The sequence below is a fragment of the Biomphalaria glabrata genome, chromosome 9, assembly GCF_947242115.1.
Source record: "Biomphalaria glabrata chromosome 9, xgBioGlab47.1, whole genome shotgun sequence".
NCBI classification, from domain to species: Eukaryota; Metazoa; Mollusca; class Gastropoda; family Planorbidae; genus Biomphalaria; species Biomphalaria glabrata.
In genome coordinates, this window is record NC_074719.1 from 33,371,824 (window position 1) to 33,384,390 (window position 12,567).

A 12,567-nucleotide genomic window follows, 5' to 3' on the forward strand; every position below is an offset into this window, starting at 1 on the left:
TCTAGAGATCCAGTATCAATGTGGATTTCGTTACTATTTGTGTTGAGATGGTGTACTAGGAATGCTAGAATAGTTTTGTAGGTTTTGAGCTGCTCAAATCTATCAAGAAATTCCTCTTTGATTTTTTGTATAACTGTGCTTAAGTAATTTGTGTCTAAAGTTGCACTGATTGTATCGTGATGCTGCTTTAGACATTCAAAATGAAATAATGGACCGCTCTGATTATCTTCGGCAAAAAGAATGAATTGTCCTTCAAAACAAACCAAATCTTCTACCAAAACATAGGCTGGGTTTCCCTATCCTTGCAGTTTTAGATTCAGCTCATTTAATTACTCTGTTAAATCAATCATAAAGTAAAAGTTTTGCAACTATATGTCGTTCTCTAATTCGATGTGATAAATGCCCTTTTCATATAGAAAAAAATGTATTTATTTCATTCAAACACAAATCTAAACGTTTCATCACCTTACCTTTGGAAAGTCATAGCACTTTTTGGGAAGAAGAGGTCGGAATACTGAGTCTCCATTTCGTTTAAGTGGTAGAGTGCTTTTCACAAGATGCTGTTAACAGTCTTGATTACCAAATTCATGACCTCATCTATTTCGGTCGGAATCGTTTGGGCTCACAGCACTTCTTGGTGCATTATTCAGTGAAACGTAAGAATTTCTTGGTTTATTTTGCTCCGACGAATCGTTGTTGGCCCTTTTTTCCTGTCATACTTCTGGCTCTATCAGTTGCTATTTAAATGATTTTAACTAAATCGATCTTATTGTCTTCAAGGTATTTTCGCTTAGCATTCGCTCTATCGTCCCCTCTAGTTTGTCATGAGAGCTGTAGCAACCCTAGGGTAGACATATACCTGACAAAATGGGCAACTTGAGCCGTGTCTTTATGTTGCAAGAATAATTCTATGGCAAGTGATAAATGTTTTTGAAATCACGAAACAGTTCTTCAGATGCACGTAGGAAGCAGTCTCATCATCTGTAGATGGTATGCGTTTTTGTGCAATTTCTAGTGGTACCGCAAAGTTTGCCAGAATAGTATTACTTGTAGATTGTTTCTACCTTTGAGATCATTCGCTTCTAACTCATTTACTTCAAACAACAAACTATACGTCACAGCCAAAGCATGCGGTTAAGATGCCAATTCGTCTTGCTCTCATTCGAGAGCTGACGACGGACTGACAACAGTGACGACGCGTGCAATGGGGGAGGGTGTGGTGAAAAGCGAGTACAAGTGGCTGAGAGATCGAATCGGCGCCTAATCTTTGTTAAAAGATTCAGAACTATTTTCAAAAAAATGTTTCCATAAAATAAATAATATTTGCGTATAGAACTAAAGAGCCGCAGCTTCACATTCAAAGAGCCGCATGTGGCTCGCGAGCCGCAGGTTGCCGACCCCGGATCTAGACCAGTGTCACCCAACCTACGACCCGAAACCCATATCTAGCACGCAATTTTCCAGCCTCTCAAAACCGTTGCCCTCAGTGCATAATAGTGAAGCTACAGATGCTATACATGTTCTGTAGCTTTGGATTCGACGATATTTTTTGTTTACGGCGATGAATCCCGGAACAAGTTTGTAGGGCCGCATGGACGAATCTTGTAAATAACAAATGTTCTTTCAAAATAGAAGATAGTTACGTCCTACTCCTATACTCGTAACCATGTGTTAATCTAGTCGTACACGTTAATGAGAGACCAACTCCCTGCTAAGTCATTTAAAGTCATTGGTTTTACTGGCTCATTCAAGCAAGTTTGAAGCTACCCATATCTTGATGGCACTTGTTACGCTCTATTTTTCGTCCGTTCTAGTTTACTTATGTTCTCTTGAGTCTGGGGCCCCAAACAGAGGATACATGTTAATCAAATATTGACCTAACCTAGGTTAAATAGCCTTTTATTTCTTATGTACTTGTTTGAATTGTAGGCCTACAATTTTCTTTCAATAGACCCCAATGCTCTGTTGTATTTCTAAAATAGTTTCAGCAATATGGCGGGTGCTCCATGACAACTTATCATTTTCTCATTTATAATAACATCTACCTGAAGTTTTAGTCTGAGAAATTACCTTACCATGAATGAAATAAGTCGGTCTAGTTTTAGGCCCCTATAATAGCTATTTGTTTTATTTATTTCATTTCTTTGTTACTCTTAATAACTGGCATTTTTCTGAGTGGAAATTCCCCCCTCCCAACACGCGCGCACACATATATTATTTTACGTCTATAGAGAGAATCTTTTCCCTTTGCAACTTCTTGTGTGACTAAAGAAGCCAATCCTTGATACACAGCTGTGGTCACACGCTGGGCATCTGATCACCGCAAGTGCTTTTGCATTTTCACCCCTTTCTACTGCTGTGTTGGGTATGCCATCTGTAATCCGAGACCCTTCCTTTACGCTTGCTCTCTGTGTCGATATATCCAGTGCTTCTTTTTCCCAACTGTTAGTGTCGATTTTGAAGAACTTCATGTCGGGTTTACATACATCAGTATACCTTTAACCTTAAAAGTGGACGACCAGCGGCTCGTCCTGCCTTCTGTTAGATCACCATACAGAATGTCTTGTGGAAGTCAACCTTGTGGCATTCTGTGAACACGAACAGACAGCCATAAGACGTCTGCTGCTGCTAACATCGCGGATGTCCTAGCTGGCACCTTGCTCTCAGCAGCACTTCATCGATCAGTGCTTATTTTATCTTGCCCCTTATTTTATATTATACGTAATTAATTTCGTTGCATCGAGTCCCTTCATTTGTTTTAACGTCATTTCTACCCTAAAATATATTCTTTCTGGAAGGACACCCCTGCTCCCTTGCCAACTAGGGGTTTTGGTAGAGCGCAGTGAGCCATTCCCCACCCACCGGGGTCCGAGCGAAGCTCAGGCGCCAAGCATTATTTCCTGTATTTGAAACTAAACATGCATATTCTGAGTTGTCTACATGCAATATAGGCCTACCACTACTCTTCTATTTAAAAAGTGTAGGTCAAATATCAAATCTGCTATTCCCTGCACTTCATTAATGGAGCCTAGTGGCTAGTAGGAAAACAAATCAATGTGTACAATGTTTTATTTGAGATTGGGTTAACTCTTATAGTTCTTTATTGTCTGTCTGAATACATAGAATTCTTGTAGATTTACATTATTAAAGGGTTCCAGCAACTGGCATAAAAACCCAATTTCTAGACTAAAATGGTAACTTCAGTTTTTTTTTATTGAAAACCTCGTTTTGGCTACGCTCATTGAATTTAGTGATTGTAGCTTTTCTTTTTATTGGAAGGGGTTTTTAACCTCAACCCCCTCCTCAGACCTCTCATCTTGGCTACGCTCATGGAATCTAGTGCCTATAACTTATTTGCTTTTTTTTTTTTATTGAAAAGTGGAATTTTACCATCTGAAATTCCCTTGGCTACGATTACGGAATTAGGTGACTATTTATCCTCAAGGTTTTATTGAAAAAAAAAAAGTGTGCGTTTTGGGGGGGGGGGGGAATTAAGCTTAAAACATTCATGGAATTAGGAAACAGTAGTTTTTGTTTCCTTTGAATATTTGAGGTAGCGTAGTTTATTTTTGTGTTTTTATATTTCCTGGGGTGCCACTCTTCTACCGGTACTCGGAAGAAGATGTCATGTGACGGTTACTATTGCAAAGTCTATAATAAAAATGCGAATAGATTTATTGTTGAAATTGATCATTATAGATAAACAGAGACATGTCTAGCTCTAGCACCAGTACACTAATATTATAAACAAACATTAAATAAAATATAACCCTGACACTAATCTTGACTGGAATCATGAAGTGCATTCATATAAATTTTATTTCCATTCTTAATTCTAAGGAAACAATTTGCCATAACATTTTTACCAAAAGTTTCCAGAGCCTACTTGTACAAATGTAAGATTTTTGGCGTGGAAAAAGACTGAAATCTACAAGAGAATCTAAATTAACAAAGGTGACATGAGTTGATTGACTTAAGCTGGAGCAATCATAGAGAATACTAATACATTTTGTAATATCTATTGCACAACTTGATTCCCACGATTAAGAGTGCAGTATTTAATGCAACTATGCAAACCCAGTTGTGAGCTGTATATTTTGATAAGTAATTAAGTTTTCTTTTCATCGTCTTCAACAGTCTCAAACCAGGTCCTAAATGTACTTCCCATGACCTTTGTGAGAACTTTCCAGCTGTCTCTTTCAGAGGTCATCTGTTTTTCTCTATACTAGTGAAGGCAAAATGGCGATTTAGTTGATAGTGATTAGCAATAATTAATTAACTAATTGTTTAATTTTTTTAATTGATTCACGTTTTATTAGGTACATTGAATAATTGTGTTGTTTCAACTTGATCAGAAAATGGGTGTGGGAGAAACAATGTGTACAATTATCTACGGGGACAAAACTTCACATATTTAGCCATATCTGCTAATACTGAAGGATTAATTTTTCTTGTTGGCATCAAACAAAATAATTAATTACCAGTAAATTAACTCATTGACTGCTGTGTTTTGTTTTCAAAAAAATGCTACTTTTTTTTTAAAAATAAGAAAATGTTCCAAACATGGCTAAAACAAAAATTTATTGTTTAAGTACCAATGATGCTATAGTAACATATTTGGTATCAAAGTAAAGGTAAATGAATGGAGAATGTGAAAATGTAAACATCTTTCTATTTAAATATAAGATACAAATTATAATCTAAATAATATGACACTCAGAAAAAAAAATGGATGCCAACTTTAGAACTTTTGAGACCTAAATTTAGATTTTGTTCTTTGTATTACTGTTGAAACAGCATATTTAGACTATTTACAGCATTTTCAAAAAGAAATGTGATAAAACAGTCAATAAAAGATGATGAATCATTGATTATATTATTATTTTTACCTTGTTTTTTAGTCAGAAAAAAAGTGAAAATTATTGCGCTTTTCATTACTACCAATAACAATAGATACCAGTACTAAATCTATCAACCAAATGCACTCAAATATTATGTACATTTGAATCAATGGGATATAGATCTAGATTTGTCTTCTTTTTATTTGCATAGAACATCTTTCATTCTAATACTAGACCAGTGCAAGACATAGGCTAGCGAGAGATCAAAGCCTAAATCTCTAACTAGATGAAGGACAATAAAAATCCTTATTCATTTTACCTAAGATTTAGACATTGAATAGATCATTATTACTGTTCCTTTGTGATAAATTATGGATTTAGAATAATTTTATATTTTACTTTTATTTAGTAGTAAACCTTTTGGAGTGTAACTTGAACCAGTATAGTGATGGTGATGATTTTTACCAAAAAACAATACTAAAAAAAATTGCTAGAAAATATACCAAGAAAAGGCCCAGCATGGTGGATGAATATTGGATTTAGATCTGCCATTTCTGTTGTTTTCATTTATCTAAGGGTTAGATCTATAGGAATCTACAAAGGTGTAAAGATAAAAGCATAGATCTAGTCAACCTTGATCTACATTCAAGACCTAGCCCTAGTCTAAGGCCTAAGCGTATAAGGCAATACTTGATCTAGATCTAAATGCTAATAATGTCCAAGTCTGCTTCATCCTATGCTAAATCTTGATCAAGATCTTCATTATTACAATTCATAGAAGTATAAATAAAACAATAATAAAGCTTCTTCAGTAGTAAACATTTAGGGTGTGTCTTGAACAAGCATAGCCATGATGTTGTAGATTTTTATAGATAAACAATACTAAAAAAAAAAAAAAAGAAAATGGGGAAAAAAATGCCCACAGTGGATGATTATTTGATGTAGATCTACCATTTCCTTTCTTTTTATTTACCAGAAGCTTAGATCTAAAGATATATCTAGATCTAGAGTCCAAGTCTAGAGATAAAAGCTTAGATCTAGTCAATCTTGATCTACAGACTACACCTAGCCTACTGACAATAATAGATTTAGATCTAAATACTAATAATATACACTAGATATAATCATATAAATACACTATATTTAGACCTACCTGAATCTAATCTATACATCTAGATCAAATTCTTCATTATTACTATTTATTTGTGATAATTTTTGGAATAATTATAAAGTTTCTTCAGTAGTCAACATTGTGGGTGTGTCTTGGACTAGCGTAGTCATGGCGACTTTTTTTTACATTGTAAAAAAAGTAATAAATAAATGTCTAAATAAAGCCAAAAGCTTCTAATTTCTATGTAAACAAAGGATCAAGAACTCTTTTATAAAGTAAAAATAGTTCCACTGTTGTTAGTTAAAATTTTTAATTTAAAAATGCAACAAAACAAAGGTAGGGTAAGAACGTCTATGGGATAGACGTTCCGTGCGTTTAGGGCAGACAGACCGTCTATGGGATAGACGCTCCGCACTCATTGAGTTAATAGAATAACTAGTTACTTCTATTGATTCATGTTTTGTTAGGAGTTTCAACTTGATCTAAGAATTGGTGTGGGGGAGATAATGTGTACAAAATTTGGCCCAGACAGAGTAAATTTATGAAGCTTTCTAAAAAAAAAAACGAGAACACAAACAAACAGAAATGCTCATGGAAGTTGTATTTCATTTTGAATACATTCTTGCAATGTATTATAAGACTATAGTTTTTTTAATTAGTTGCACTAAAAGCTGGCAAAAGAATCAATATATCAACAAATTGTTTCACCAACAAAGATAATAGTGCAGGAATCAATTCCTTTGCTTCACATTCCACCAGAATGAAGGCACTATGAATTAACCTGAATCACCATTACATAAAATCAATTTAAATTAACAATTAATTGTTGTGGTATACAGTCTTCAATGCATACTATGGACACAAATAAAATGAAAAGATCAAATTATTATATCACTGTCAAATTTTGTTTATGTACAAGTACTGAACTTTCAACAAATGACTTGGGCAAAATAAAAAAAAGTCTCAGTGGCACAATGACAAGCTGTAGACCAAGATCCATCAGAAGTCTAAATCATGTTTAATCTATAATACTGTTCACTAGTGGTAGCTGGAAAATTTTAGTACCAGTAGTACCTCTGCAACTCTTATGCTAGAAATTTTGTTCCACATGTTTAAAAGTTCTTAAAAAATTGGTTATCTTCCCTTTCAATTTATCTTTCCAAAATATCTCCAATTTCTGGCATGTATATTTTTGATTTAGGATTCAAGAGTTGTAATTCAAGGTCAGCTTGACTTGTTGTTGCCACCAAAGGTTTTAAATGTTGACGATTTTGTACCTCCATGAACTCCAAATCATCTACCAGAAACAAATAAAAACAACAAAACTAAATTTACCCATTGTTACATAGTCTGATTGTGTATAGAAATATTTAATATTAAATTGATAAACAGAACTGTACATTTTAATATATAGAGACAATTTGGATGTGTTCTTTTAACTCTTTATCTCCATAATTATTTTCCACGTTCTGACAGAATAGTTCTTTTTTCAAATTTGTACATTCTGCCCTGTTATGATAAAACTTCAATAAAAGTTTTGTTTGTAATCAGAAAACATTACTCTTGGTAAAGAATTTTAGGAGAATGCATGCTCTTTTTATAAAATACAAAATTAAAGTTTATAAAATCAAAGATTAATTAAATTTAATGGGGTCAAATCAACGATGATATCATCAATTAGGAGAGAAAGAGTTAAGAAACAATGCAGGAAATATAGTTGAAAGATTTGATGCCAACAACATGAAGTGTATAGCCTTGGACAAGTGTTTTGATCTATTTCATATTATAGATACTGAATAAAACAATCTACAAAGTGAAAACAAAAATGACATATTAAAGTTTGAAACATGATGTCTCTTACCTTCAGAGATTAGGACAAAGTTCTGTGTGTCTTTGTACTGAGGTGGTAAGACATAAATTGTAGGGAACTCTGTCAGACAATGTCCTTTTAGATTTTCACCAAGTGTAGCATTGGGATTGAGTTTAAAAAACCTGAGAAAGAAATCTTAAGGTGAGTTGATCTCATACTAAAATGTCTAGATGTAATACAGCCAAACACTAAGAATGTTTAGTTTTGATTGAAATGGAACTCAGTATTTTCAGTGGGTGATATGTGTCCAGCTTCCAACAACTAGTAAAAAGCTTAAGCCATGTGCAAAAATTGCCAGTCAAGCTCTTTCACTTTTGGTTACTTAATTTTATTTACATATTATCAATTTTTTTTTTTTTTTTGCAATATATAACAGCAAAAATAAAAAAATATGTATAGTCCTACAATGGCAATGGAGTGATTCCATTGCACATTGTGACAGCTCTGCAGATGTCAATGTTCAACAAATACATGTTTCAGCCAAGGTTTTTATATGAACACCTTTAAGTTTTCTATTCCTTTTATTTCTACTACATTTTGGAATAGTTTAAATGATGCAATTCTTCTATTTGGCTAATAAGCCCAAGATGCTATGTAACCGCTATTTCAAGGTGGCTATAAATCAACTACTTAATTGGATTAATTAGTTAATGTTATCGAAGTCAACACTACATGTAACTAAGTGAAGGGTCTCAACAAGTAGAATGAAAAATTTAGACCAGACATTTTAAGAAAGTACCGGTTGCAAAATATGTAACTGTATAACAAGTTAAGAGACTAGCAGTTCAATGTTTGGAAATCTTCACTATCTTTTCAGAAAGTCTACTGACCTGACTCTATTGGCAGGCAAACATTCAATTTTCAAAAGAAACTGAGAAGCTTCAAGATTGTCCTTCTCATAATCCCTTAAACATTTCCTCATTTCTGGGTGATCTACAAAATTGATCCACTTTTTGGCAATGTCTTTTAGAATGGTATCTTCTGGCACACTAGATTTAAAGAACAATCAACAACAGAACAGATTTGATTTTGAAAAAAAATGTGAAAAAAAAAACAACAACAACAAACTTGGACTAGTGTATTATTGCTAATAAATTTACATCAAGTCTTAAAAGTAACATACCTTATAATGTTGACATTATACATAAATGTTAAAAAAAGCTACTCACCGTTCATCTTTTATTTCTGTATTGGAAGCCACAAAATGCCAACCAATGTGCCAAAGAATTTTATCAGATCTGGAAGCCAAGAAATATAGAGATATTAAAATTTGTCATAAACCAGAGCCCTGAAGTTTCAAACTTATATAAAAAATATTCTAAATAAAGGATGATTTTCATTAACAACTTCAAATAAGATCAGAACAATTTTCAAGTTAAGCCAAAATTTATATGATTTTTTGATTAAGAGATGGGATTGCATTAAGCTTTATGCAAACAGCAGAAAACAAAGTAAATATTAAGCATTTTTGTCAAACCTTATCATATAATAACTTGTATTATTTTTATGTCTAGTCAAAGCTTGTGATAACACTTGTAGTTTGATCCCTCTCTTGAAGGCAGCAGTACTTAAGAGCTTGGTCTGAAGAGAGATACAAATCACCGAAACATTTTCTATTATGTTCTACTTTTGTATTGAAACCTAAATACATAAAAATAGCTTAACCTACAAGTCATAAAGAGATAAACTAATCAAAGAATTAGTTTAAAAAAAAAAAGAAAGAATGAAAAGCAGGAAGAAAATCTTTTGAAGCATTCTAGAAAAAAAAAATCAAGAAAATGATATATTGTACAATATTTGTTACTGTACAAAGTTGCAGAGTCTGCTACAGTTATAAACATGACAGAGTAAGAAATCTAACCCTTTTATTCATATATGGTCCTGAGAAGGAATGATTTTTTCTGTTGTCTTGTGATGATTTAAAACTGTACAGTTTTCTGTTTGCATCCTCAAGCAATCTGTAATCTACAAACACATACAATACAAATTTTATCAACAAAACATTCAACCAAACATAATTTGTAATTTAAAAGTGTGTTGCAAAAAGTATAAGTAGTGTTGATAACAGTGATGGTTATAAAAGTACCTAATAGCTAATTCAAAATTTAACTCATGATGCGCATGCTTATACATAATTTGAATTGCAATTTTTTCTAACTCATCTTTGTTCCCTGACAAAAGTAATTTATATACATCTTTATGCTTGCTTTGAAAAAAGATTGTTAGTCCTAGATAGAGTAGACTCTAGTGTTTTATTCTCTAGATCTGATGTCTAAACAGACCATGAGTTCTTGAGACATCAAGCACTAACCAAAGACAGCTGTGGAGAATAGGTGCTATCTAACAACATGAAGATGTCTTAAAAACCAAGACACAGAAACAAATTTAGGTCTTCAAAAACAACATTGCTTAAAATTTCAGATGTTCAGCAGTATGTTGAACAAGAAACATTATTATAAAAAATAAAAAAATCCTAAATATTTGTAATGTGCTAAGGACAATCTTATTGGAATTTTTTTTTCCTCCTTATAAATTACGAGTTCATTTTTGAGTATAACAGCAATGCTTACTCTAATCTATCTAAAACTGTAAACAAACCATTTAAAAGATGCCCCTCTCCATATTGTGATTTATCTACAAAGGCAGTTTTTATTCTTTCTCCACTGCAACCAAGTCGAATCTTGTGTTCTTTGACACATGACAAGGAGCAGGTTCTCAGCTCACAGTTAGGACAAGTATAGATAGCCTCAGTCTGATTACATATTTCACAAGGAAATTTTCTTTTTAAACTGAAAAAAAAAATATAGATAAAAAAATAAAGATAAGAATATAACACATTTATAACTTGTTCTTTATTCTGAAACTAAATGCATGAAAGAACTCTTTCATTGCTGACTGGAATGGGTTATCTTGAATGGTAATATCTATGATTAACAAGTACAACTCAACACACGAGTTACAAATGGGATGAGTGTAAGATTGAAATTTTTTTCTATAAAATAAGAACAACAAAATCGGCCAATCTAAGCAGCAGTTAAGGATGCCATCGACCAGATGAACGGAAATCAATGATAAAAGTATTGTATAATTATTCATTTTTTAATAAATACTGATAAACATTGATCAAAATTAAAATATAACAACAAAAGATCTCGCAATTACTAAGTAAATATAATTTTTATACAAAACATAAAGACAATTTAATTTAAATATTAAACTTAAAATACAGTAGTTCTGGACAAGAAGAGATTGTACACTAGACTAGAGCATAGATTCTATGTAGTCTGGGAGAAAATGATACCATTTTAATGATTTTTCTGCATAATACACATTGGACTTCAAATAAATTAACAATGACCTACCAATTATTTTTAACAGCTTTTTCTGACGTTTCTACAAGTTCTATGACACAATCATCTTCAATTTCAGAACAATCAGATCTATCTGTATTGGCTCTAGGGTTAGATCTATCATCTTCATTATCTTTTTTACCAGTTTCAAGAGTTTGAGTTTCTTCTGTTTGCGCTTCACTTAACCTAGAAACACTAACAGTCATAGCCATTGGTACATTGCTTTCAGTTTCATTCAAATCACTGTTAGTGGTTATACTGTTATTAACACTGACATTTTCACTGTTAATAACATTTTCAACATCAACTTGATTAACAGATCCATTCTCTTGAGTTTGAGAATCTACAACTAGATCAATTCCTAAAACTTTATTATCTTTTTTATCAGTTTCAAGAGTTTGAGTTTCTTCTGTTTGCACTTCACTTAACCTAGAAACACTAACAGCCATAGTCATAGATACATTGGATTCAGTTTCATTCAATTCACTGTTAGTGTTAATAGTACTGTTATTAACACAGACACTGTTAATAACATTGACAGCATCTACTTGATTAACAGATCCATGCTCTTGAATTCGAGAATCTACAACTAGATCAATTTCTAAAACTTTATTATCTTTTCTATCAGTTTCAAGAGTTTGAGTTTCTTCTGTTTGCGCTTCACTTAAGTTACTTAACATAGAAATACTAACGCCCATAGATACATTGGTTTCAGTTTCATTCAATTCACTGTTAGTGTTAATACTGTTATTAACACCGACACTGTTAAAAACATTGACAGCATCAACTTTCTCATGATTCTCTACTAGATCTAGATTTTCTAGACCAGGTACTGCGGCTACTGCCTGAGGCTCATGGCACTCTTCAATCTCTTGCTCTTCTAGTTCTACAGTTCGAGGGTCTACAACTAGATCTAGATCAATTCCTGAAACTTTATCATCAACAGTTACAGTTGTTTCACTCATTTTTGATTAGACGTAAATCTCTAGTTCTCAATTAGATCTAGCAGTCTAGGTCTAGCCAGTCTATATAGAACTATTTCTAAAATAGTGTTAACTTTTGTTTATCATCGAAGGAGCATGCTTTGATGTCAAAACAGAAAAGAATTGGTATTCGTTATAAAGTTTGTTTTGGATACCAATAAAAGAAAGTCGATATTTTAGACTCGATGTCCATAAATTAATTTATTAATAGCTAGTAGAAATGAATCGACGTAATTAATATATACAATAAGATATATTGTGAATTAGTTTTAAGGAAATTTTAAATTAATTATAATAAAAAATTGCCAAAAATTATCTTTTTGCAAATCAACGACGTTAAGTATCGATACAAAAAAAGAGTATCGTTAAGTATATCACAAGAGTAGCTTCCCCTGATTAAAATAATTACATT

At 32.6% G+C, this 12,567-nt stretch overlaps 1 protein-coding gene across 1 annotated transcript; it reads right to left on the bottom strand.

Moving 5' to 3' along the window:
- Nucleotides 1-6,530: 6,530 nt before the first annotated feature.
- LOC106071404 (uncharacterized) lies at nucleotides 6,531-12,290 on the bottom strand. Its single transcript, XM_013231495.2, has 8 exons — nucleotides 11,185-12,290; nucleotides 10,421-10,611; nucleotides 9,684-9,787; nucleotides 9,300-9,403; nucleotides 8,992-9,060; nucleotides 8,653-8,811; nucleotides 7,814-7,944; nucleotides 6,531-7,249 (listed from the first exon to the last, which is right to left on the bottom strand). Exons 1-8 carry the CDS (start codon nucleotides 12,135-12,137, stop codon nucleotides 7,104-7,106), a joined length of 1,857 nt encoding a protein of 618 aa, XP_013086949.2. The 5' UTR covers nucleotides 12,138-12,290; the 3' UTR covers nucleotides 6,531-7,103.
- Nucleotides 12,291-12,567: the final 277 nt, after the last annotated feature.

Bases quoted from the DNA above. Each gene is read 5' to 3' on its own strand.
- LOC106071404 (XM_013231495.2), bottom strand. From the start codon at position 12,137: ATGAGTGAAACAACTGTAACTGTTGATGATAAAGTTTCAGGAATTGAT. The intron at 9,061-9,299 runs GTTTGACAAAAA...CTTGGCTTCCAG, and splicing joins ACAAGTTATTATATGATAAG to ATCTGATAAAATTCTTTGGC. The intron at 8,812-8,991 runs GTGAGTAGCTTT...CTTTAAATCTAG, and splicing joins ACAGAAATAAAAGATGAACG to TGTGCCAGAAGATACCATTC.